This window comes from Syngnathus typhle, linkage group LG6 (assembly GCF_033458585.1).
Source record: "Syngnathus typhle isolate RoL2023-S1 ecotype Sweden linkage group LG6, RoL_Styp_1.0, whole genome shotgun sequence".
Classification (NCBI taxonomy): Eukaryota; Metazoa; Chordata; class Actinopteri; order Syngnathiformes; family Syngnathidae; genus Syngnathus; species Syngnathus typhle.
In genome coordinates, this window is record NC_083743.1 from 6,652,317 (window position 1) to 6,679,294 (window position 26,978).

General features: G+C 48.8%; 1 protein-coding gene across 3 annotated transcripts in view; it reads right to left on the reverse strand.

Annotated features, from left to right (window-relative positions):
- LOC133155714 (roundabout homolog 2-like) overlaps positions 1 to 26,978 on the reverse strand; it is a 97,309-nt gene that overhangs the window by 5,439 nt on the left and 64,892 nt on the right. Inside the window, exons 3-26 of one of the 3 annotated variants that reach the window (XM_061281224.1) lie at positions 26,675 to 26,832; positions 26,481 to 26,601; positions 26,280 to 26,418; positions 23,917 to 24,053; positions 23,034 to 23,045; positions 21,329 to 21,453; positions 20,248 to 20,419; positions 18,795 to 19,000; positions 17,859 to 17,940; positions 17,611 to 17,776; positions 17,372 to 17,538; positions 16,927 to 17,048; positions 15,357 to 15,588; positions 12,216 to 12,340; positions 11,873 to 12,044; positions 10,982 to 11,170; positions 10,633 to 10,659; positions 8,894 to 8,936; positions 6,213 to 6,340; positions 5,410 to 5,682; positions 4,599 to 4,721; positions 2,802 to 2,961; positions 2,167 to 2,430; positions 1,270 to 1,481 (exon numbers count right to left, since the gene is read on the reverse strand). In XM_061281224.1, the coding sequence (XP_061137208.1) occupies positions 1,270 to 1,481; positions 2,167 to 2,430; positions 2,802 to 2,961; positions 4,599 to 4,721; positions 5,410 to 5,682; positions 6,213 to 6,340; positions 8,894 to 8,936; positions 10,633 to 10,659; positions 10,982 to 11,170; positions 11,873 to 12,044; positions 12,216 to 12,340; positions 15,357 to 15,588; positions 16,927 to 17,048; positions 17,372 to 17,538; positions 17,611 to 17,776; positions 17,859 to 17,940; positions 18,795 to 19,000; positions 20,248 to 20,419; positions 21,329 to 21,453; positions 23,034 to 23,045; positions 23,917 to 24,053; positions 26,280 to 26,418; positions 26,481 to 26,601; positions 26,675 to 26,832 (3,555 nt within the window). The remainder of the gene's footprint in view (positions 1 to 1,269; positions 1,482 to 2,166; positions 2,431 to 2,801; positions 2,962 to 4,598; positions 4,722 to 5,409; positions 5,683 to 6,212; positions 6,341 to 8,893; positions 8,937 to 10,632; positions 10,660 to 10,981; positions 11,171 to 11,872; positions 12,045 to 12,215; positions 12,341 to 15,356; positions 15,589 to 16,926; positions 17,049 to 17,371; positions 17,539 to 17,610; positions 17,777 to 17,858; positions 17,941 to 18,794; positions 19,001 to 20,247; positions 20,420 to 21,328; positions 21,454 to 23,033; positions 23,046 to 23,916; positions 24,054 to 26,279; positions 26,419 to 26,480; positions 26,602 to 26,674; positions 26,833 to 26,978) is intronic. The other 2 variants (XM_061281225.1, XM_061281226.1) reach the window with 2 other exon arrangements.

Here is a 26,978-nt window from a genome sequence, read left to right on the forward strand (position 1 = left end):
ACTCTGGATGACACAAATTGACGAGAAGGAAAAACTAAACTATTCTATTTCTCGTCACGTTGGAGAATTTTTTTTTTTTGGGGCGCAAAAACAAATTTTTTGGGGGGGGTTACAAAAAAAGCTTTCCAACATTTCAGCACTTTGATGACCCAATTGGACTCACCATTGAAAATATTTACGATTGACTGGGTTTCATCACGCAAAGCGCCATTTCCGTGTTTGTCTAAAACAATGACAAACGCGTGGAGGATTGACAGGGAGTTTACGATTATTTGTACAGCCGGCGGGCGAGCGATGGCCGCAATAAATCTTCAGCTGTCGCTATCTTGGCAGGCCGGGAGGGGAGGGGCTGGTGGGGGTTGCGACCCACGACCAGATAGATTAGAAGAAATAGTGCTGTCTTGCGAGTAATACAGTACGGGCGAGATGCAGCAGATTAGGGCGCAGTCGCCGCTTAAATACATCAGCGCTAGTATGTGTCAGCACAAGCTAAACTACACTTCTATCACACTACGCAAAAGTACTTTACTCGCCGCTGACGGGCCGGAGCAGCCAGCCAAACCTTTGATTCCCTTTTTTTTACATTTACGTTTTCTTCTGCGGCGAGCGAGCGTTGGCAGTTTACGGCCCTCGGGGTGGCCGAACGGCAACGCTCGTTTCTTTTACGCGCGACTTTGCGACGGTCAGCGTGTTAGCCGTGTCGTGCCCTTCATACGTCCTCCCGATCGTTTTGACAGATGGCCGTAAAGGTTTTCAGAGAGTTGTAAAAAAAAAAAAAAAAAAAAAAAAAGGGAAAACGGTCTGGAATGGAAATAGGCAGTGTCACACGTGAAATTTATTTCAAATCTCCTTTGTGAGATACGGTGCCAGACTTGCACTCTCCTGCTTAAAATTCATGGGCTTTTTTTTTTCTTTATAGGAGGGGGGGGGGGTTAATTATAATTCCCCTGAGTGGGCTAGCGGTGTTTAAAAACTTGATTGAGGGACATTGTGTGCATGTTCTCATATCAACGAACACGTTGCAAAGCCACGCGGAACACGACACGTCAACAACAATAATCAACGCTCGCTAAGCACCGAGGAAGGCTGGGGAAAAAAAAAAACTCAGGTATATCCTCAAGTGTTGTCTGTTAAAAAGACTCCCATGAAATTCAGCAGTGGGTTGTGCAACCGCACCGTAAATCCGCCCGACGATGGACAGATTAAATAAAACGACAGCGAATAATGTGTGAGTTTGCTGATGTTGAAGCAAAGCCAAAGTGTTCTGACCTGTCAGCGAGCTGTCCAGATTGTCCATGCTGGAACCCGGCGTGCGCTCCATCCCTCGGGGCCGCCTGGCTCCGTAGCCTTCGTCTTCCTCCTCCTCGTCTTCCTCCTCCTCGTCCGCCAGGTCCGTCTCCAGGTCGGACACCATTGTGCTTGACACGTAGCCCACCGGCGGCGCCGGAGCTTGGGGCGGGAGCGAGCCCGCTTGCATGTGCCTGTTGGCGAGTCGAGGAGGCGAGGACTCATTGACGTGTGTATCACAATAGCGCACATGCTAACCCATTAATTGTGCCCCCGGCTCCACCTTTGTTTGCGCGGCCTTTGATGCAGCAATGGCGTGTAATTAGCGGCCCTCTGGTGTTGTCACAAATGCTCTCCGAGCAACATCGTCATTACTGCGGCTAATGTGACATTTCTTTCCTGACTATAAGCACCCCTCGGAGCAATGAGCATCCTCGCCCTACTACAGAATGGCGCATGGCCTTCATATGACTTGCATGAACAGCCCTGGAATGTGCGTGCATAAATACTAGGACATGTGTGCAAGCATGGCAGGCGTGCCATTAAAATGAAATGATGAATGGGTTTATCTCCGCTGCGCACACTGGCGACACAAAGAGGAACGGCGAGGGCAGCAACAGAATCAATCCTGCCGCTGCCGGCGACCAATATGCGTACACTAAGCCTTTTCAAAGAACACGCGTGTGGAGGTGTGCACGCTGCTTTTCATTGTCAGGCGGAAGCTGTGGCTTGTACTCAACGCTTCTATTGTTTTTTTCTCTGCTAGCTTCAAACAATCCCCAGTGAGACAGTTTAGTTGAAAATGCTACAAATGGAAGCAGGAAAGCATTTTGCTCATGTTGTACAATGAAACAAGATGTTTTGTGGTGGTGGTGGTACCATGTCTGCTTGGCCATGTCCATCTGGTAGGCTCGGGTCAGCTCGTCCAGATGGGCCTGCAGCATGGGCTGCATCTCGTCACGGGGGGACGGGGTGAGCGTGGCCGTCGACTGCTGCCCGAAGGAGACGGCGGCCGGCGAGGAGGCCAGCCCGCGCACGGGCGGGGTGGGCACGCGCTCCTCCTCTTCCTCCAGCTCGTCCTCCATGCCCTGATGGAGGTACGTCTGCACCGGCATGGGCGGACCCCAGCCGTCGCTCTCGTAGCTGGCCGGCAAAAGACAAGAGGTGCTGAAAAGCAAGACTCACTAGGCTGTGTAGCTATTTGTCAAATTGTGCCGATATTGAGGACAGTTATTAACAAAAAAAAAGTGTTTTTAAAAATATCCATTGACTTATTTTTTGCAATGAGAATTCTGAAGCATACTTCGCTCGGCCGGCCTGGACGAGCCGCTAGCTGTCCTCATAGCAGAATTAAGAAAACGTTTATGAGGGACATTTGTCAGCGGGCGCCCGTGACGGACGTTAGACGGCTGCCGCTTGGAGATTTACAGCGCACGCCGCACCTCATTTGGCGGCCAGCCTATTAAAGCAGACGACTCGACAACTAGATTGCAAACGTCTCTGCTCAAACCTACCCTCCTCCGTCGTGGTGCTTGTTGGGGTAGTGGTCCAAGTCGGTGCCGGGAAGAGGGTGGATGGGGGGTGGGGGCAAGGGAACATTGGCCCAAGTGGAGCCGTTGGCTTTGGCGCCTTTGGAAGCGGCCTTGGTCTTTTTCTTCTTCCCTCCTTTACCACCTGAAACGCAAAAATAAGCTGAGGCCTCACAAAAGAACGCAAATGGTTTTAGAGGCAGCTTCGGAAAAGAAGCGCAAGCTTCTTTGAAACGGAGGGAGCCTTTCAAGCGGCTGCCGCCTACACACAAAAATTCAAGGTCGCCTGATGAAAAGCATCCTCCCGTTGATCGATTGGCTGAAAAGCCGCCCATCTCCATAGAAACAGCGGCGAGGAGTCGTCCTCGAGTCTTGCCGCTCCACCCGCTTTGTGGAAGGAAGGACGGACGGACGGACGGACGGACGGACGGACGGAAGGACGGAAGAAAGAAAGAAAGAAAGAAAGAAAGAAAGAAAGAAAGAAAGAAAGAAAGAAAGAAAGAAAGAAAGAAAGAAAGAAAGAAAGAAAGAAAGAAAGAAAGAAAGAAAGAAAGAAAGAAAGAAAGAAAGAAAGAAAGAAAGAAAGAAAGAAAGAAAGAAAGAAAGAAAGAAAGAAAGAAAGAAAGAAAGAAAGAAAGAAAGAAAGAAAGAAAGAAAGAAAGAAAGAAAGAAAGAAAAGCAGGCTAACAAGCGACTATCGTCTCATCCTTTCCGTCTGGCTTTACTCAAACGATCACACATCACAATGCAGAGTTTTGCATGTGTGTGTTTTTTTAACCTTTGGCAGAGGGAAGACAATTTGTCATTTAAAACGTTCAAAATCTGTCAACTGCCTCACGATTCTAGCGCCCACAAAAAAGAAAGAAACGACTACACAACTTCTGGGCGATGTCGGTAATGCACATGGGACCCGCTTCTTCTTCTTTTTCTAGGAAGTGTGGTGGTCTGGCAAGGAGGTTCCCTCCAAATATGAAAAGTAGAGAGCGCGAGGGGCCTCTCCGCTCTTCTAAATTTAGACACTTTGGGGTTTTTGGGGCACTCCCAGCATATAAGTGCAGGATTGGCCCTGTTTTCATTGGGTGCAGAGGAGGGAAAGCCGCACATAACTCAAAATAATCGTAAAGCATCTCCTATTTGATTTGGCTTAATGGCCCAAAAACAAGACAAAAATAGCAGTAAGGTGAGACGAGCATGACGGACGACGCTGCGCTTACGACAGCGGGAACTCAACGAAACTGGCTTGCTTGGTTGCTTGGCATCCGTACGTGGACCCAAATAAGAAATTCTGCTGGGAAGGAATGGCTTGGAAATTGTAGGACTATTATTTTAGAACATGATGACGGCGGTCGTGCTCTACCATTAAAAGGCCATCAAACGTGTACGCAGGCTGCAAATTTGGCTTTTCAAATTAGGCTTGTAAAATGGCCGACATCATATCTTCTGAGATGATTGAAATGGACTTTTTCAGGGTTAGGTTGGCTTTTTTTTTTTTTTTCATTGGGCAGGGAAAAGGGAGCTGTCGAGTTGAGGCTCAAATGGCTAATTGGGCCACGGCGTCCATTTGAGGGAACGCAGTCATGACAACGCAAAAGCGAGGGAGGCAGCGCAAAAGCTTCACCAGCGAGGGAGGGATGGAGGGAGGGACGGCGTTCATCAAAAGCGTCGCGGATGTCGGCCTTGTACATGCAAATTCCAAATCAATGAAGCAATTAGGAGAGCTGTCAATCAAGAGGCGGAGCGGCCCCGGGGGAGGCGTGTCCCGCATAAAGAAAGCCAACCAACCTGAGAGGCTGCCGCTTCGCTCGGAGCTGTTGTGAGAGCTGCTGGTGCTGAAATCTTGCGAGTGGTTGTGCGGAATTCGATTAGACGGCCCGTCGGTCAGCCGGTAGTCGGGAATGAAAAAAGCTACAAGTGGGGAGGAGGCCCAGGAGAAGCAAAGCGTCAAAGTGGCGTCAGGTGACAGGCAGCGTCAGCGCATGCGGTTAAATCGCCCGGCGAGCGAGCACGACGGGGGCCCAACTTGAGTCGCGGGGTTCGTCTTGCAACCCATTTGGTGCAATTGACCTATGACATTTGAAAAATGCTTCTTATGATGTATCGATTTTAGAAGTGTGAGATATAATATAATAATATGATATCATATATAATATAACATATGTGAAATACATGAAAGTGGCGGAGATACAGGGGCCTGTGTCATTATTCTTTGGTTAAAAATAATGCACACTGGCACCAAAGAAACAAACATAAGACGCGTCTTCATTTGCAGATCATGTTTTTCATAACAAGCGGAAATAGCGCCATCATTCACACGCACGTGTGCATTCTATGGCCACAAAGTGGAATCAATCACTTTTCAGACTGTTGGCAAATGAGACCATACATATGCATGAGATCCCGTCTAAGGAATACTGATTCCGCCATTTACAAGTAATTAATCTGTGTCGGTTTTACAATGCGAGTCAAGCTTGGCTGAATTATAATTCACCCGGGAACCGGAGCTTGTTTACTCAAGATGGGAGGAAACGGAAGGAGGAACTCCAACAAAACAACACAAGGTATCGGGGCGGACGGCGTCCGGCTGCCCACTTACTGTTGTTGCAGGAGTTCTTGTCGGGCAGCGAGTAGCCCAAGTTGGCCATCTCCTGCTTGGCCTGGAGCGAAGCCTTCCACTGGGCCTCGGGCAGCTCCACGGCCAGCTCGTGGATACTGCCCGAGTGCAGGATCTGCGTGGTGGCGTAAGGGGTGGCCTGCGACGCCTGGCCCGGGCTGCCGTAGTTGCCTTTGGTGGTGAAATCGATGCTGCTGTAAATGGCGCCGTCCGACAGCATGGTCCCCGTTTTGTCCCCCTGGTTGCTCGGGATATCTGCCACAAAAACGGGTGAGAAACCTTTATAGTGGGTGTCAAATGATGTGCTAAAATCAATGGCAAACTTGCAGACACCACAATAATTGACCACCCAATGCTATTTTTCCCGCTGATCCGCTTCTTTGAAATAGCCAGCCCTCACTTCTATCAGCCCTTTCCCTCCAAAATTTGTATGCACAACAGTGAGAGCGAGCCTGGGAAATAGCAGCCATCTCCTCGCCCTGCTTGCATGCCCAGCCAAGGGGAGATGATGTAGAGCCACGGCGGAAGCTTCCGCATCTGCGCCAGTCGAGCTGCGCCTGTCCTTCACGACTGGCTGCCTCACAGCGAACACACACACACCAAGCCCCCCCCCCCCCCCCTAACTCCCGTTCCTCTGCTCAAAGCTACGACGAGGGTGTGACAGCAACAGGATGAAACGTTCGCCATTAGTCACCCCGGAGGCTGTGCGCCGTGCGTATCGTACGCATATGTGCACGCGAGCGGACATGATGTGGGTAAAAGCGGCGAGATCTCCCCCGGCTCACCTCCGCGGCCAAAGTTGGCCAGATCATTGGGTCCCCCTGAGCCGCTGTTGACAGGCAAGCTGGTGGCGGGCCAGGAGTCGGCCAACCAGGGGTAGCTCGGGTCGCTGGCGTTCAGTAAGCCTGGCCGACTGGGAAGAAACACAAAATGAGAAAGCAGCTCGTCGTCTAATGAGTCGTCTAAGCCCCATTTAATACCGAGCCGAACCTTAACCCTCAAAACCTCGGACCTGCCCCCCCCACGCGGTTTCAGGAGTTAAGAACAAACGCCCGGCAGCAATCGGCATCCAAAGTCGAAATGCAACACATGTGAGAGAGTTGCCAGGTGGCGGTGCGAGATAAGCAGACGGCGAGCCTCTGAAGAGCCGTGAGAAATCCGCCAATATATTTCTGCCCGCCACAAAGTCGCAATTCCGTTTGGCAAAAAGCGTCGCCTCATCTCCATCGCTTCTCCCGCTGAGTTTTTGTCACGCAACAACGCGCTAATTCACACATTTGCTTTTATGACCAGCTTTTTCTTTTTGACTGCATTTAATATCCAGACAGCTCAAAATCTTTACAGTCAACGACAGTCACCTCATTGCATTTTTTATCGAAGAGCCCTCGTGCACAAAAAGCCTTGCAGATAAATAAATACATAAATAAATACACAAATAAATAAATGAAAAGATACACAAATAATAAAAAATAATAATACACAAATAGATAAATGAATAAATAAATCTGTCTTGTCCTACTGCATGTGTGTGTGTGTGTGTGCGCGTGGGTGTGTGTGGTGCCCCCACCCCCCTCCCCCCCGCCAGCCCAGCAGTGAATTTGAAAGACGAGCGCTTGACAGTTGAATGGCTGCGTCGTCCTTGCATCCGTCACACCGCGGCACTCCCGCTCGGGATAATTAGAATAAGACTGATTTCTTCTGGGGATATTTGTTATACACACACACACACAGTGTCAGTGTGTGTGTGGGTGGGGCTGGACGACGGCGAATGGGCTGCGCACGGGGAGGGGGCGGTTATACATCGAATGAAAAGTTGACACCTAACTTTTAATCCCCCGCCTGACCCAAGATGGATGGCAACCTTGACGGCTCAAATCTCATCGGTGTCGCATTGGACTGACAAAAAGCGCGCCGTAAATATGCCAAGCGGGACCATATTAAACGGAAGGAAAGTTCATTCATCAGGTGTTTATGGTCTCGGCCGACGGGCCAGATGGGAGTTGGATTAAAAGCATTGACGTGAACTAGCGCGTAAAACATTCCCAGAACTGTCATTTGGCCTTCAAAAATTGCCAATCGCCATGGCAACAATGTCAAGGCGTCGAGCGGCCCGAATTCGCTGCTCATGGAAGTGAATCCGCTGCTGAAATATTGATTAGAGCAGATATTAGTCGGTGAGGAATTAGCCCGAGTCGTCTTTGATCAATTTCAAGCGGGAAGCAAATCTACCAATCTGCTGACTATTCATCTTCCACAAATCATTTATTCTTTGAGTGATTGGGCCTAAATGTTCAGTCATGGCAATTTGGCAGCAGCCAATAAGAAAGCTGGAATGGATTTGTGCTCATCTAATTTAAGAAGAAAAAAAAACCTTGGTCACGCTATGAAAATGCTGCATGTTCTTATTTGGGGAGCAGATAGGCAAGTTGCGACATCTGGAATTTGACAAGCGGATTGGCGAGCTCCTGGAGGCGTCGCCTACGCTTCGCTAACTTCTGATATGACGGACGTTTCAATTTGCAGGCGTGCAAATCAAAAGTACTCTTGAGAGAACAACTTGACACACACAAGTTGTAATCCATGCCAAATATTGCCCAACTACTGTCTTTCTTGCAAAAGTTTTTTTATCCAATATATAAAATATATGTAATATTTAAAAAAAGATGTAAACTATAAATAAATATAAATACATATATGAAATATAGAGAGATAAAAATAGTTTAAAAGGACATGTTGATTCAAGCAGCCGTGGATTGATCCATTTTGTTGGCTTATTTTTGCCCCAACTGTTTTTACAGTACAGAACACAAATAAGCACACACATGAATGATGTCACCAAGATGCTCTTTCAAGACCTTTCAGCCGGATGGAGCAGTCTGCACTTGGGGGTGGGCTCGGAAAGCGCACACGCACACACGCGCACACATTCACGCACCTTTCTCCTGGGTAATTATTTTTACATTATTACACGTGCTCAGATCCCGGCCGCCCACGCGAGGTGACAGGCAAATTTATCACTCGGGAGGGCTCCTGGCTTTGCCCGCAAAGATAAATGACAAAATAAAAGCCCTCTCTGCTTAAATTGTTTCGCTTAAATCCGCTGAGGAGATTGATGAGTTCATCTAGCGATGCATGAACGCACGCACGGGATGCGGCCCGAATGTATATTTCCGTATAATGTGCAGCTTTTTAGGAGCTGAGAGGAGCACAAACATCTGCTGGGTCGTGATGCATTACAATGTGCGCAGCTTTGGCAAATGGAGTCATAGAGAACGCAACTTCCTGTTTTGATGTGGCGTGGAAGGCAAAGTTGTGTGACCTGCTTATTTGTGGAGCGTTAGCATTGCCTGTGCATTTAATATATATGACGTCTACGTATAACCGTCAATGGGACTGAATGAGTTTGAGTGGAATGATTCAAATCTATTTTATACACTCACACATTTTAAATGCTTTTTTGACTCACCTCCCGTTGCTCATCAGGCCGCCGCCGACTCTCTGGAACGTGACTACAGCAGGAGAAAAAAAGACAAAGCAAAGTGGCTACATATTAAATTTCCATGATTGCATTCAGTTGGGGGAAAAAAAAAAAGGCCAATAATGAGTGTGGCATGTTATCGCTTTGCATATGTCGGAGACGTTAGGTGTTGCTCAAGGACACGGCAAGCAAAACTCATTTTGTCTTATTTTTGCTGCGAGCTTCTTCTCATCAGGTGCGTGATTAAATCTGGAAAAAAATGATTAAAAAAGGCAGCGGGATCGTTCATCAAAGTGTCTGAATCTGCCTGATGCAGATAACAACATTGGCAGCCTTTCATCTGGCAACCGCGTCCACGCGTGTGGACGTATCCATTTCAAACCTTAACTCTCACTTAAAACCCTAAATATCATTTTTGAAACCCTACCTCTGACTTTAAAGCCTACTTTGAAACCGCAAGCCATGTTTAAACCCCCAAATGACAGACCTAAGTGAAAGCATAACCTTGTCTTGAACTCCTGACCACCACCACCAGAAAGCCAAACTTGATATTGTATCTTAAATTTTAAAAGCCTAATCCTTTCTTGAAACCCTAACCTGAGAACCCCCTAGCTTGAAACCCTACTTTGAAAGCCTCACCCTCCCGTCTTGAATGGCTAACACTTTCTAAGCATTCCTAACCTGGAGCGACCAGCTTGAATTTGCAGCCCCAATTATTATTTTGCACAAATGTTTTTTTAGGGCGGCCTCTCAAGTTGACAGGCTCCAAAAAGCACTTTGAAGCGGGACCAGCGGGACGTTTGCAACCTCTGTCGCCGCCTAACAGAAGCGTCCGATGGCGCTCTGAATGCAGATGAATCTTTTTTAATCAGCACTAAATGCAGGCAGGCAGGCAGGACATGATCAGCGTCTAAAAAAAAAATCCCATCACATCTCCGGGCTGCTGATTTGGCTTCTCTGGAGCTGACAGCTTTAGGAGGCCCAGATGCGACACATACATCACCTTCTTGTCAATACAAGGAAGAGCAGAGTCGCTCTCCACACTAATGTTGGAAAAATCACCTCGACGCCACCCGCCCCTACGTTTTATCTTTGCAGCTTCTATTGGAGCGTTTCATCCAGGGATTTTGAAATCAACAATAACATTCTGGGGTGACTCGGGCAGACATTTCCAAAATGTTCAAAGGTTAAAATTGGAATAAAGATGTGTAAAAACGTGTTTGGGACTAGTGTGTGTGTGTGTGTGTGGGGGGCAAATAAACGCTAGCAAATAACGCTAAGCCTGCTAGCTTGCTTTTCTTTGTTTTCACTGCTCTAGAGAAAACTTTGACTTTTTAACAAACACCACTGGCTGCAACACAAACACACAAAATCCACACAAACAAAGAGTATGCAAACACATAAGAAAGATTTTGGGTTACAGACAATATTTGGAAAAGTCACTCCAAAGCAGACGTGGGCAAACGTTTTGTTTAAGGGCCACATTTGATTTTTAAAACCAGACGAATGGGATGGAAAAAGTCTTTCAAAGCTGTAAGATGTTTAACTTCCTCGTTTAACCTAACCACAGGAGGGAAAACATGGATAATATTGTATGACAGGACTCAGTGGGTCTTGCCTGCCCATTCCTGCTTTATAATCTGCCAAATTAGCATTAGCCATTAGCACAAAAAGATTGGGAAGGTTGGGGCCGTGGGAGGTGAGGAGACGGGACAAATGAACAGTACCTGCAGGGGTGAAGGTGAAGGACTGAACTGCAAAACAAGAAGACAGAGAGGTTGTGTGTTAAAGCCTGAAGAGGGAAGTGCCGCTTTGGCTCAGGTGGGGGTGGGGGGTCGGATGGGGGGATCCGTTTGCTGTTGATTGAAATTTTCCATTGCTATCGACTGCTTAGGACCAAAGAAAGATGAGGCGAGGAAAGCAACTACAGAGGTCACAGGAAAGCAAAAGTGAAGAAAACACAAAGAGTCACAAATGAAGTGCGTCACACAAGCCACCATGGCGCCTATTAACGTTCGACTGCAAAGCTTCCCTTGATTCCACCCTGCCCAGTCAACAAGTGCGAGGGATGCCGACCTGCGTAGTTGCTCAGGCCCTTCCTCTTCTTCCTGCGCCAGTAGAGCCAGATGCTGAAGCCCATGAGGATGACCCAGCAGGCGCCCCCGATGCCGGCGATGAAGGCGGGCTGCTTGACCACGTCGGTGATCTGCTCCGTGATGCTGTTGTTGCGGTTGCCGTGGATGATCACGTCCTGAGAGGCCTTGCCTGCCAGACAGACGGCGTGCCAACTTTAAAACGCAGAGCTTGAGCCCAGACCTAACCCTGGCTTGATATCCAATCACGAATTGAAACCATGACACAGGCTAGCTAACCCTGGTGCTAGCTTGAAACTCAGGCTAAATGTAGTATGCAAGCCTAGCATCATCTCAGAAGCTCAGTTTATCGCACGTTCTAACTGAAGAGAAGGAACCACAGACAGGTGCAGAAGTAATCCAGTTCTGTGGAAATGGGAGTCAGAACATTGATTAACCTCAGACAACGTGCAATGATTTCCTGTGAACCATATCGACCGATGGAGCGTGACACCGAGTTGCCAGGATGTGCAGTGCAATATAATGCTGGTAAAAAAAAAAAAAAACAGTGCAAAGACAAAGCTTATTAGAAAAAATCCCCAGGTGAGCGGATTGTTTGCCAAGCCTGGGCCTTTAATTCACTTCGAGGCTGCTAAAGCATAGCGATGGCGAGCCAAAGCTAGCAAGCGGACACACAGATCGATCGCCGGCGTGTTCGAGCGCTTCACACCTTTGATGGCGCCTACGACACTGTGTTCTTAGGGAGGCACGCTGGGGAAATAAGGCCAACTACACTCACAGTTTGGCATCATAATAATGGACGGGAGGAAAGCACACGGCCCAATGGACACTCCATTAGGTACACCTGAACCCAGAAATGTAAACAAGTCCTTACCAATAATGATAGATTGGGGCTCACTCTTGACTCCGACCCCCGCGCTGGTGCTGGCGGCCACTTCCACCCGATACACCACGCCCACCTGCAGCCCGCCCACCACCACCGAGCGAATGGCGGCGTCCACCGTCTTGTTGACGTGGAAGCGTGTCTCGTTTGCGAGGCACCAGATCTGGACCCAAGAGAGACAAGTTGATGAAAGTCAATCAAGGTCATGGGATGGACAATTTCAAGCTCACTCACTCAAAACAGACATCAGCAGTCCACATTGTAAGCTAACAAGCTAAGCTAACCTAGCATCCATGTGATAACAGTGATTTCCAACCCTTGTTTTTGGACTAACCTTGTACTCTTGGATGATACCATTCTGATGGTCGGGCGGAGGGGGATCCCAGGAGATGCTGATTGAAGTGCTGTTCTGGTTTCCCACGGTGAGGACGGTAACCTGCTGAGGCGGGGCGCTGGGGGCTGTGAACACAAATAGGATACAAGCGTTAGGAAGTGCTCACAGTCAGAAATTACAACCATGCCTCACTATTTCTGGCAGGGCTCTCTCGGTTCTCGTACGTCGAGTTCCGTCTCGGAGGGGCGACTAAACAGCACCATAAAGTCTTAAAAAATGTTTTCTCATTTCCGCAGCAGGGCGGAAGCAGAGCTCCGACTACTGACAGGTCAATTACTGGCGCGCCGGCTCCGGCTCACCTCGCCTCCATCCAAAATGGCACTTGTCACCCAGTAAATCTGGGCTCATCCCTCAGCGCCACTGGCCACGGGTTCCCAAGATGAATGGGCCCCCTTATGAAGTCACCACCTCCAGCAGATTAAAAACAATCGAGCCAAGGAGAATCTGATCAAACGGCCCATTCAATCCAGGTGACGGTGCGGAGGGACTTGCCGCGCCACGGCCAATGTCCTTCAAAGTCAATGCTAAGAATGATTTAGCGGCTTATTATCATGCATATTTGTGCTAAACAATTCTCATTTGTCATTAGAGCCCACCCTTAGAGGGGCGCTAATAGAGCCATTAGCTGCGTGATGTATGGCGGGCGCGAATGTGACCTCCTGTCTCTTACGTCAACGCCGACGTGCCAGATAATGAAGAAATACAAACAAATCTTACGGGAGTTTGCTACAATTGCTCATCGGACACTTCTTCAAGATGACTTGCACGATAGAAATGAAAACCGCAAGTAAAAATAATATATTATTTTTGAGGCAGTTCAATTTTAATGAGCACAAATGGAAGCTATGAAGCTGATAAGGCGCAGGTCTATATTATATACAAACAGGTGGTGACAAAGCTATTTTTGCTTTTCCAGAGACCATCTTGGGAAATAAGAATCGGACACCACGTCGAGCCACGACTTCCATCTTTACGGAACAACACAACCAATACCGACCCTTCATCCGTCCAAATCGTCTCCGAGGGAAATCTGTAAAGGCGCCGGCTAAATTTTAATCACTCCCAAAACTTGACTTCTCCATCCATCTTCCCGCTGTCTCAGAGGAGCTCGGATGGACTATCGGCTTCGAGCAGGCTCGGCGGCGAGGGGGGAGGGGGGGGGGGGATCGGGGCTTTCAGGATGGAAATAGAAAGTGGTCAATCGTTCCAAGATGCAGATAGAAGCTGAAGCGGGAAGCGTTATCTGCGCCGGTCATAGCCGGGACATGAAGGAGAACCCTCGGGGGAGGCGGCCCGGCGCGTTTTCTTGGTCTCTGACGAGACTTCCACCGCTGCTACCGGAGATACGCTCCCTCAGAGCAAGGGCGGGACACAAATGGACCTGTCACCCCGACGGGATGTGAACAACACACGAGGCGAGCCGCCGTGCGCTGAGGCCAGATGGCCTTCGTCACCGCGACAACCATCACGTCTGTCCCGGGAGTTTGCTCTATCATTTGAAGGCCACTTATAACAGCACAACTTCCTTATTCCTCAACAGAGCTCCTCGACCTTTTCCTCTACCAATCGGGTTTCAGTTAACGATAGCCGCCGATACGTCGGTTTATCAGAAAATTCTCCCAGGATGGCGGCCATTTTATTGACATATTCGCTGTAGCCGTGGAATAAACGGAACATCAAGATTGATTTTCATGTGTGGGCTCCCTCTAGTGGTAGGTGGGAGAAAAATCACCGCCTAAGCACAGTTCAGTTGTATTTCATCTTTAACTCATTCACTGCCGTTGACGGATATAGACGTCAAAGATCTATTTTAACTTGCAGTGAACGAGTGAAATTGGATGTATTTTCATTTAATCTATTTTTTGTTTGTTTTTATGCCACATTGCGCAATGCACAGGCAGTTGTCGGGATTAATGCCGTCACTCCTCTCAACGGTTTTTCTTGAATCATTGTAGGGATAAATACAACTACGAGGAATATTTTAGTCATAAAGGAGACAACGAGCACCCCGGGCATGAATTGTACAGTCAGAAGATTAAAGCCATAATGATCGATCGGGTTGTTCGTGATACTGTTAATGTGTCAAAGCAGGCCTGAGGTACTGTCGAAGACGGAGATTCAAAGAACCTCAAACACATTTTGCATCCTAGAAGTCAGAATTGTACGGATGTGCCAACATCAAAAGCAGACAAGGTACACGATGAGACCTGCAGCCAAAGCGAGCGCAGACTAATTGACGGCCGGGAGCACCGATGACTGATTCTGTTGGAGCACAACCGCAACGGTGCAATTATAAGAGTGAGCGTGTTGGGGAAACTCCCGTGCACTCAGGACATTACGCCATACCGATGAAGACATAGTGGAGTCCGGAAATACTGCAATGTACCTCGAGGGGGTAAATTGGGACTTCAGCTTCTGATGATTATTTTGTTTAATTTAATTTTTTTTTTATGTATTCCGAATATTCAAATATTACAAATAATACAGTTTCTTGTTCTTTCTCAGATGAAGTCCTTGCATAAAACCAAAATGAAATTGAGGAAGCAAACTAAACACTCAGCTGCTAACATGCTAAGGAAGTTAGCATTTGCTTAGTTATTCACTCCCCAACTTTCTTCAAAAAGTACTTACTAAAAACTGGTAAAAAAATTTATGCCACAGTTAATTAATGGTTGTTTTTATTTTCGTAGATAGTCTGGTAAGCACCCTGGCTTTATGCTACACTGAATATAAGCATTATTTCCCCAAAGCAATTCCCGGCGCAGGTCATAAAAGTAACTTCGGCCGTGCACAGACTTGTTTTTTGTGCGCCACACTGCTCTGCAACCTTGTCAGAGCTTGTCCGAATCAAACTCGCCCGCCGCCATCTTCACACGACAGAGTGTGTGCGTGCGCTCCAATCGCACCTCATGCCGGCACCCGCCGGGTGATGGATTAGCAGTCAGGATGCAAACTCCCCGCACACACACGTAAACAAGTCGCCGGGCAAAAAAACAGCATTTTGTCTCGGTATCCGAGCGATATGACAAACGGCGGCCTCGGGCGCTCACGAGTCAGCCTTGGCGTGGCGCGACATCGTACCTTCCTCGGTGGTCCGCGCCGTCTTGGATTCGCTGTCCGTGCCTTGGAAGTCGTTGAAGTAAGGCCGCGCCTTGATCTCGTACACGATGCCCTTCTTCAGGGAAGACAGGAGGGCGCTGCGCTCTGACGGCACCTTCACGTCCTGCGTCTGCCAGTGTCCCGGCGAGGGCAGACCTGACGTCTGCCTGTACAGAACTCTGTAGCCCTGGATGAACTGCGACAGGCGATCCACCTGAAAAAGCCCGTCAGGGGTTGGTTAAAAAAAAAAAAAAAAAAAAAACTTTAAATGCCATTGACGGGAAATGTCGTCAACAGGAAGGCTCTGCTTAGTTCATATTCCATGAAAAATGAATCCGAATGTTGTGATTTGACTAGTAGAACATATTTTTGGAAAAAACATTTTTGACTTGAGTTCCCCTTTAAGAGACCTTCGGACTGTTTTAAGTTGTGTATAAAAAAAGGAAGCATAATATGTCCTTAGAAAGTGGCCCTATTAAAAAGGACTTTTTTTTTTTTTTTAGGTCATGTACTCCTTCAGATTGCTTCCATGACACTTTAGAGGCCGTTACTAATTTAATGGGCACTTTTATCAACGGCAACGTCCACGCTTAGCTTAATGAACGCTCTGACATTAATGGGCGTCGCCCGCCTTACGAGTTACCACCTAGTCCACCTTGAAAGACGTCAACGTGTGTTCTAAATACCTCCCAAATGCATGCCATTAAATAAAGACAAGAAGCCCCCACTAAGCAAAAGACACCCCCCCCCACGTCGCAATGGTCGCATCATTCATCGTAATGGCTTGTTAACAGTACAAGCAAAAGCCCAGCTTTCCAACCGACATATTAAACAGATGCTTTTTTTTTCCTCCCGCCAGAGTAAATCAGTGAAATGGCATCGGCTGACTTATTAAAGAAATGATTTGGGAATATAAAAGATCTCGGAGCGGAGGTTCGAGCTGTTTACAGAAGGCGTGGTGATTGATGAGGGTAGCCGCTTTTTGCGTTGATTGGACGTTGTCGTCGTAAAATAATAATAAAAAAAAAAAAAAAAAAAGCCTTCGTCTTAAATTAGCTCTGCGAGTCTCGAGGTGATACTTATTACTCGGGTAAATAAACATGTCAGCGGGAAAACTGCTAATGTGGTACGCGTTTGGAAATGGAAACAAGCGCCCCCCCCCTTCCTCATAATAGATGCGTGCGTGTGTGTGCGTGAGGACCTGAGTGATTTATACGGAAAAAAAAAAATCAGGTTAGATGAGTTTGTGGCTGCTTGGTGATTTGTCACATGCGGCAGAATGCGCTGATGCTGTGAAATGTAAGCGTTTGCACATACGGCCAAAGAAAGCAAGATAAATGCGTCACATCATAGCAGGAAAAATACTGTTTGCTAAAGACTTTATTACCATAAACATTCATTTCTGTCAAATTGAAAATGCCTCTCGCAGAATCAAAAAGAGACGGATCAACAACCAGATGCTTCTACATACTTGGAGCTGGTTCTGCTGTAGATGTCAATTACCACCAATGTGTGTGTGTGCTTTTTTTTTTTCTTTGTGCCGTGAACTCACCGTCCAGGTAACCTGGATGGCCGTGGGACTCAACACCACAGGGTTGTGCAAGCGGACGATGACCTCGCCCAGCTCTTTCTGCACGTGTCGGTGGTCCACGCCTTGAGCCGGAGGACTGATGTCTGCAAGACCACAGAGATCTTTTTATGAAGCGCACGCTCGCCTTGACACTATTTAGCCAAAAGGCTGATCATCATCATCTCAACTGTAATAAAATCTCCAACGAGGCGGGAGGAGGTCCTTTCTGCCCGTTATATTCATTAACGTAGCGGGGACGACAGTAACTCACTTAGGCCGTTCCAAGAGCAGACATGCTCACTTCTCGTAATTGCTTAAGTGTAGGCCGTAATGAGGCCGAGCTGAGATGGACCCGTTAGACCTCTGGAAACCTTCTGCCGCATTTCAACGCAAGGATGGCGTTTTGTGCTGCTCTTTGTCGGCCTACCTTGCGTTCTGACAGGCTCGGACATGGGACTCGGGTCGCTCACGCCATGGTTGTTGACCGCCCGGATCATGAACAGGTAGATGGTGTTGGGCCGCAGAGCCTTGACGGTGAACTGGGTGGTCTTCACGTGGTCGGCCACCGTTTGCCAGCTGTTGCTCACCGACTGGCTGCGAGGGGCAAAGTTCAAAGTGACAATAAAAATTGAAGCCCAGCAAACCAACCCAGTTAAAATTTCAAACCTGAAGGCCTCGATGACAAAGGAGCTGACGGGCGACGCGCCCACCAGCCCGGCCTGCCAGGATAGCGACACGCTGCTCTTGGTGACGTCGGTCACCTGCGGCTTAGAGGGCGGGCCCGGGAGCTCGTCGTCCCCGTGGGGCTTTGGGAGAGATACGCCGCCAGCTTCTGTACGACGTGAGAACAGAAAATAATAAAATAATAACTAACATTGAAAAAACGTAGCAAATTGAAAAGCGCCGTCATGTACCTTTGACCTCAAGAAAAGCGCTCCATGACGTCTCTCCGCTGGAGCTGGTGGCCACGCATGTGTAGATCCCCGAGTCGGACAGCTTTAACAGAAAAACACCCAAAAAATTAAGTTTGGCCAAGTATCAACACAGAGCATCGCTATCAGTAGGTTGTGGGCTGAATTTCAATGTATCGGGTACACGCGAAGGCTGCCGATACCAGCCACAGCAAAACTTAAGTCCCCTTCGCCAATACTACCACTACGGTAGTCTTACCTGTCACCGTGTTCAGCGAAATTTTATGTCCTAAAAGTCGTCAAGGGTAAATACTGACCTCGTGCAACACCAATGTGAACTGGAGCACTTGTCAGAAACACACACAGAAAAGAAAAAGAATCACTCGCGTTCCAGGTCCGTAAAAGCACTGGCGGCGACTTTTACGATGCCTTCCCGGCGCTGACGCTAATTCCCTAATGAATTTCATTTCCTACTCAGCACCCTTCCATCACCACTCAGGCTTCCTTCTCTTGGTTTCATCGGCGTCCCTCCCGCCGACCACAACAAAGCTAATTCACTTAGAGCATGCCGCCCCGGGCCGCACCGGCCCCCGAGAGCGACGACAGCTGGCCCGTCCCTCGGTCCGTCCTTCCGTCCCCTCTCAGGTCTTTGTTTTGCTTGTGTGTTGTGTCAGGCGTAATCGATATTCCGCCGAGGCCTCGGAGTGGGGAAAGTAGGATGAGGGCGCTTTCAATTTAATCTACTCTAAAAGTCTGCATGTGTGTGCAGTGTATCCTCCAGCTGGAGACCATCCAAGTGTTGCTCCACTCAGTCATACCATCAAACTATTAAGAGCAAAAATCAATGCAGCCTATTCATCTCCTCCTGTCAATCAACTTGATTGAACTGCCTGCCACAAGTCAAAGCTACTTTTTTTTTTGGCTCTATGTTCTTCTTACCTTGAGGTTGGTGATCTGCAAGCTGCCCAGTTCCTGCAGGGACATGCGAGGGTCTTTCCCCAGCAGACTGATGCCGTCCTTGAGCCAGCTGACCGAGGGGATGGGGTCCCCCGACGCCTGGCACTTGAGCAGGGCCACACCGTCCATCCCCAACGTCTGGTTGGAGGGCCCCTGGCGGATGACGGGCGGCGGTCTGTCCGACAGGACTGCCAAACCACAAACAGCAAGATGAAGAGACTTTTTGGACCTTATTGGTGCTTGACAATTATAACATGATTCCAGCACTTTCATTTCTTTAATTCTGTTGTTATTGGGCCCAAGCTCGGATCGATTTGTCTTCGCAGACCGCAGAAAAGAATGTGGCGGGCCGTATCTGGCCCCCGGGCCTTGAGTTTGACGCAGATGCTCTACAGGCAACTTGCGTAGGTACTGAAGCGTTTCTGCTCAAAAGAGTCTTTCTGAGGGGGGAGGGGCAGGGGCAGGGCTTCTTTCTATGACAGAGAGGACGCGTCAAAAGGTGAACTCAGGAATTAACTGCGGCGCAATGTAGCTGAATAATGCCGCACCCCCCCTCGGCAAATCACAGAAGCCACGTTAATTAGACGCTATGGATTAATGACACCAGACCTGCGGGGGATAATTAGCCAGTCAACTACCTCTGTAACCTTTCAACACGTTATCGCAGCCTTCCCTTTTCACACGAAGGGCAGAATGGACGCGGTGATTTATTTTTGTTTTGGGGCATTTCAAATGAAGCTGTGGCTCCAAGATGTAAATGAAAAAAAGGAGGCGAGGAGCAGCTGTTTCTTTTCCAGAGCCTCCCTCTCGGCCTTGACCGCCAAGGCCCGGTTGAGGATGCGCCCGTGCGTTGTGGGAACGCGGGGCCGCATTCCGAGCCTGATGGATGTGCGAGAACGACGGCAGGAGAGCGGGCTGAGGGGCCTTGGATTTCCGGATCAGGAATTTCTCATTACCGATCTCCTTGACCCCAGCTGACACGTCGTCAGTAAATCACGCAGCGGCCGCCGCCGCCGCGGCTACACAAGGCGCGGCCCTGACCTCCCTCCCACCTTTATAGCCCCCTTGCACCGTGTCATCTCGTATGTTCATTCCAACTTCCTGGCCAGATGGGGGAGGAGGGAAGGGGAGGGGGAGAGAGAGAGGGGGGGGGGTAGTCTCCCTCACTATTGCAGTCACTCAATCACAGAGTCTCTCAAGCAACCGATGGGCTCAACTTGAACTCAAGGACGGTGATTTAGTTCCTCCTCCAAGTGGGGAACTGACAGACCTTGTAGTTTGTTCTCACCTCCACTGACAACATTGAATCCAAGAACTGAACAAATTCTGCCTAGCAACAAATGGCTACCCGGCAAAAAGTCATCATTTGTTTATCTATTTGATTTCATTTGGAAAGTTGATAGCATTGCCATTGGAATGGAAAATGGGTTTTTACCGTCGGTGACCTCCAACTGCGCCTTGGCCAGGATGCTGCCGGCCACGGTCAGCGCCTGGCAGATGTAGTAGCCGGCGTCGGCTCGCTGCACCGAGGCGATGGTGAGGGCGCCGCTCGGCGACACCGAGAAGCGGCCGTTGGGCTGCTGTGGCTGGTTGGGGAACATCAAATTCTGTGGCGAGAAGAATCAACGGCCCAATTAGCCGCACGTCGGCAGCATCGTAAGCACTCTAGCCTGGTTGCTAACACCACCGAAAGGAATCTTATCAAGACACCTAAGAACTGATCTAAACGGGGAGGGGGGAAAAAAAGTCTTGGGTGTTGGCTCTTCGCCCCTGGAGAGCAAACACATTAGAATTAATGATGGCAAACTGCTTGAAAGCAACAAATGATGAATTTAACAAATTAGTTTAACACTCCTCGAGTGGGGAAAAAGGCGGCAAAGAAACATCGTTTTCCGTCACTTAGTCCAATTAATGATGCCGAATTGGGCTGTAAATAATTAGCGTCGCACCTCTGCGGAACTCGCCCGCACCCGTTCAACAGCGAGACACTCGCCGAAACATGTTAATTTGCCGGCGGTTTCGCGGTAAACGTCACGGCGATGACGCACCCCTCTTCTGCGGAGGACTTTGATGGCTTTCAGGTGACGCGCACGCCAGCGTGTGTATCTGCGTGTGAGTTTGAAGCTGCGTCTGAATCATATCAACGGGCTTCATCGACAAGTCCCGACCGGCTCCTTATACGCTGTTGTCGAGTGTTGCGACGACTCGCAGGTATTTGAATGGCTTAACCGCTCTAGCGAGAGACGGGATACTTCTTATCGGTGCGCCGGGTCACGGGGAAAAGCGATTAGCGCGCCACCGGGGCTTTCCTCCGCCGGTGCATCGGGAGCATCAAGATGCTGATAGCAGATTGAGCAAGCTCTGTGGATTTCTTCGCACGGGGATAGAAAGTCAAAATGGCGTCGGATTTGATCGGGCAACCGATCCACAAACGATTGCACGCAGGCAAGAAAGACGCCAACGAGACGTTATTTTGGTAGCGTTTACAACTTCAGAAAGTAGGCGCACGCTCCTACCTGATTTCCTTCCTTCTGCCAGAACACGACAGGCTGCGGGTTGCCTTTGGTCTCGCACGGAAAGGCGGCGCTGCGTCCCTGGGCCACGATCTGGTCCCGCGGACGGATGACGAATTGCGGGGGAGCTGAAATGACAGATGACGTCAAACATCGGCACAGCGAGCGGTGAAGTGCGGCGCCCAACCAAAATCCATGCAGCCTGATTGCCGCTTTTGCCTTGAACTCCACAACCCTCGTTGCCATGGCAACCAGGCTGGCCATTCATCCAAAGAATGAATGGCAGTTACATTGACGATCACAATAATTGCTACACAGGTCAGGTGCTACCATTTTTGCCCGAAATGGGAGTTGGAGGCAAATGTTTGCCGCACCTCACGTCCGACGAGTCAAGTGTCAAACTTTGAAATGGAACGGCAAAAAGCCGGCGCGGTCGATAGCGCGGTAACGCGCTGCCGGTCGAGCCCCCGAGTGAGACATCGCGCCGCTGACAACTTGACAGAGGCGGTTCGATAATAAACACCAGACGGGAGACGATCTAGCTTGCTAACGGCTTCTCTCTGGAGCCTGCAAACAAACACGTTGCGGCTCACCATCTGGATGGTTCATGCGTTTTTCTCGGGAAACGCGCCTACCGATGCTAAGGATGTTAGGGTTAGGGTTAGGGTCAAATTGGAACCGATTGACCTCTCTGATCGGACCTCATAAGACTTGAGCGTGACGAAACAGCGATGACTTTTTTCAGTGTCCACTAGCATGCTACGATTTAGCCGACGATTGCTACACGGCAACATGGCGCGCCCAGCTTCTTCTTTCTCAAGTTTGACAAGGCAGCTCGTTCCAGCGAGGCCAAAGTCGCTCCTATTTGGCGGCTTTTTCTGTGTAATCCCTCCGTCCGTCCCTCCCTCCCTCCCTCCCTCCGTGGGTGTGTGTTGCATTTGTGCTGTTGGGAAGGGTACAGATGGCGGCAGATTTACAGCCTTCTCGCTTGGCCTTGCTCGGCTTGGATATCTCAAAGCCGGCGACTGATACTGAGCTCCTAAATCTCGCTCTGGCGGGGACTCGGCCGCCTCCCTCGCCTTCCGCCATCCCACGCATCACATCGATAAACACGTCCAAAAAAAATACCTGCCACTGACCGCCTTATCCTTTCTCACGCTCTTTTTTTTCTTTTCTTAAAGCCATCTTCATCACATGTACCCACGCAAGTTAACTCATTCAGAGCCATTGACGGTTATAGACGTCAAAGATATTAACTGGGTTGGCAGTTAATATTACATAACTCAAAATTTTGCTGTCTTGTTTTTGAGGCTTTCTGCTTGTGGCCAGGAAAGCCTGGGCTTGAGAAATGGGTCGATAGAAGTCAGCGTATGATCCTTTCGCAGTTCAGCTGAGGGAAAACCGATCTTGTTTTGATTTGGAACACATTAATGACACGTGAGACTCGGCATCCTGTCGTCACCCTAGCCACAAAGAAAATGATCGCTGCCCATATTTAATTCATGACAAGTGACATTTATCGGAGAAAGGCAGTCGGACAGGAAACCCGAGTGGGGAGGTTAATCTCCTCCTTCCGTGTTGTGCGTGTGGTGATCGGCTAAAAATGCAATTGGTGGCCTACTTTGGTGAAAAGCCAAAAAAAGTGCACAGGGATGCAAAGAGGGCATGCGGGATGGAGTCAAATCAATAAGGATGGTTGCTTACTCACCCACACGGCCTTCTGGAGACACGACAATGGAGGGGTGGACACACACATACACACAAAAGAAAAAAGAAAGAAAACACAGAGGAAAAACACAAAAAAATAAAGAAATCAAAGTCAGAATGAATGACATGTTGAAACCAAGCAAGACAGGGAAGGTCCAGTTTTTGCTCCCGATCTACAAAGGCCGCACATTTTCAATGTCCAGTTGTCGGAGGTCCAACGCTCCCTGGTGGCAGCCACTGGACCTTCTTTGTTTACCATCATGAACGCTAAAATGCCATGTGTGCTTTGCAAAAAAAGCCAGGCAAGGGTGCAACATATCTCAAAGGTGTTATTTCAATTTTAAAATCCCAAGATTGCAGAGATTCGGGCTGACATAAAAACTCCCGGGGGTGCGCCGTTCCACTCCCCTCCTCGTGCCGCCTTTAAGCTCTCCCCCGCTGGGACCTCCGATGCATGGCGTTTAATGGTGGCCAGAGTGCCGACAATGGCGGGAAATTACGGTTAGGACCTTTTTATTAACCCCGCAAAGCCCCAGGTGAGGCAGTGGCGGCGTGCGCCAGCAAACTGGAAAATGACTTCGCTGGTGACTGGATGATTGCAAAGGCAACATGGAGGAGGAAGGGGGCAATGTGTGTGTGGGGGGGCTCCTAACAATTGTAAATAATTAAACGGATTCATAGACTGCTTGGATCTCTGTGGGCTTGCGGGTGTCAGCGGTCGATGCAAACCTTGACATTTGAATTTTGCCTCGTTTATTTAACGGGTGACAAATGTGCGTGATCCTTGAAAAGTTGTGTTGCACAATATAGACCAAAAAAATGCATCAGAAGTTTTGGGACACCCTGAAAAAATTCTCGAGAGAGCAAGCCCAAATTGGCGTTACCTCGTACGGTGAGGGTGGCGGAGGCCTCCAGTTTGCCCACGCGGTTCTCCGCTGTGCAGCTGAAGGTGCCTTCGTCGGCGACGGACGCTTTCCTCACCCTCAGCACGTAGTCGTCCTTGTCGTACTTGATTTCGTACCTGCCGGGCGAAAGGGATGGTGTGTCAGATCTGCCAAACAAAAAAAACAAAGTCCGGTTCCTGCCCGCCGCCGCCGCCGCTCATCCTGACAAATGGAGATTGCGAGGCGGATCAATTATTCAACGACGTTCGCTTGCAACCCTGCAAATGTCTTCAATATTCATGGAGTGTTTTTTTTTTTTTTCTTTGCAAGAGTGCGCGTTGTGCATCTTCATAAAGCGAGCATGGGGGGGGCTCAGGGTCGGACTGAATGCGTGCAGGAAGCACACAAAAGTGCTTTCAATTGGCCCGCTGTAATTAAATATGTGTGCATTGTAAAAGGCATGTGGTGAAGTGTGTGGGGTGGGGGTGGGGGGGCGCTTTGCTTTGCTTGAAAAACGTTTGCCGCCGGAATAACACAATTGAGATGGCGACGTGAAGTCCATTTCACCGAAGAAACTCCATGAAAGGCATTGTGTGCTTTTGCGTAGGCTGGATGATGATGATAGCGAGGAAGATGAGGCTGAGGATGGCAACACGCTACGCAGTCCATCCTCTGACCAAAAAAAACACACAACGCAAGTGTCAAGTGTACCGACTCGAACGGTACATTTTTTTTTTTTTCTGCCTGTATTTTTAACTCACTTTTACGAGGCCATGAAAGTCAATAATGCGTGCGTATTTTCACGAGTCACGCGGCGCAAGAGAGCAACTTTAGGGGGGGATCTCAAAAAGGTGATGGACGCTATTCTTTGAAAAGCTGAGCGACCGCGAGCGTTGTTTAGCTGATTCTCTGGACAATTTCATCTGGCAGCAGTTTGCAACCGTACGCTCCATTTCATCCAGAGCTGGAAAAGCTTCACGCACGCACGTGCCGCCGCACATACAGGAAACTCAATCTGAGCCGCGGGCCAACCTCTGGAATTGTTTTTATGTTCGTTGTTGTTGTCGTTCTCTTTTTGTGACATTTACCATTTAAAAACAAAGCAATCTTTTTTTTTTTTGTTGCTTAGGAAAAGAATTTATCTCATCCTTTATTCATTTGTTCGATTATTTTTTGTTTGATTTAATAATCTCAACACCAAAGTATTCTTCACAATTTTGCAGCAGAATAAATATGTAATAAATAAATAAAATATACAATAAATTAATATAATAAATAAATTCATTAACATAAATAAATAAATAAATAAATAAATAAATAAACAAATAAATAAATTAAAATAAATAAATAAACAAACAAACAAACAAACAAACAAACAAACAAACAAACAAACAAACAAAGCACATATTTGTAGAATGTCTTCGCTTTCATTCACACTACCAACCTAACCTGAATGAAGGCTTTCTCATTCGTTCTTGACTTGCTTTTAAAGCTCAAAGGCAAAATTTGACATCTTCCAAATTGGAATCAGAATCCCCAGCGAGCTCATCGTGGCCACATGGAAGCAGACACAACAAGAGAACAGTAGCTCTTTGTTGGCCCGTAACTCTCTTTTCCACCACCGCAGGAATGCCTGAGCACAGCGCAGCCAACTTCGCTCGTCCTGCGTCTACAATCATCCAACACATCGTTGGCAGAGTGAATCGAAGAAAGTGCCGAGACAACAGAAGCACTTTCCTGCCCCGTTGTCTGTGCAAGGTACTACTGAGATAAAAAAAACTGCCCTTCAAAGAAGATTTTTTCACTGGCATGTTTAAGACGCCATCAAAATAGCCCAAAAGGTCCACAGCCCATTTTGAGGAGGCGGAGCTGTCTTATGCAAGCCCCGCCTCCTGAGCTGCCGTTTTGTTTTCCGTCTTCCCATAATAGCCCTCGCGCAATGAGACGCACTGAGGAACATATAAGATCAGCGGGCCGTTCAAAGAAAGCATCTGTTATGTCTTGACAACTTCATTTCCCGTTTGTGGATCTTTTCCCTGACATGTGCCAGATTGTCGTTTTAATTGTTTGCAACTCCCCGCGGGGTTCTTATGCAATTGCAACCACGGAAAAACAATTGAAAAGGTTCTCCGATGGTATCCTGGCACGGGGGATGCGTTTGGCTCACGGCCGTGTTTGTTTGCTCAGCTGAAGCGCCAGCTTGCCTCCTCCAAAAGGCAAAATCGTCTATTCTGTGTCATTTTCATACGTATCAAAGTCAAGCCATGATACCTTTCCTGTGGACAAATCACTGAATTGGGATCTGGCTCTTCTTGGTTGGTCATCTAATGTGGGCCACTTGGAAGGTGAAAAGATGGTCTTACCTCCCACGAGGGACGTCAACGTCATCTTTCCTCCAGCGAACGTTGGGCTGGGGGTCTCCGGTCACCTGGCAGCGGAACTCCACCGTCTCGTCCTCCAACACCACTTGGTTGATGGGCCGGCGGACGAAGCTGGGTCGCTCTGTCAACGGAGAAAAAGGTGGACGCCGGTGTTTCGAGATCACGAGCGGAAATCAATCTTACCAAACACGGTGACTTGTGCCGTCTCGCTGTCCCGTTCTCCCACCATGTTGGTGCCCACGCAAATGTACATGCCGGCGTCGCTTTTCTTGGTGTTGGAGATCATCAGCTTGCCTCCGCGAATCTACGACGACAAAACGAGGCGTGAGTTTGGAGTGGGCGGACCTGGAGCGGGTCGGGCTCGCTCGGGCGCTTACCGTCACTCTGTCGTCCTTGTCCTCGATGCGCACTTTGTCCTTCTTCCAGTAGATGGTGGGCTCGGGGTGACCTCGGGGAGGAACGCACTCCAGGATGGCCGGCTCGCCCGCCGCCACCACCACGTCGGTGGGGTTTTGCCGGAAATCGTCACGCAGCACTACGAGGCAAGAAGCAAAAAGAACCTTTTCAGCCGTGCGACTAGCTTAGTCGACGAGCTCCTCAGGTCACGTCTCTCTAATCGACTAATATCTACCAATCGACCGAGAAAATCGATGAATCGCTCATCCAAGACTTGATGAATTC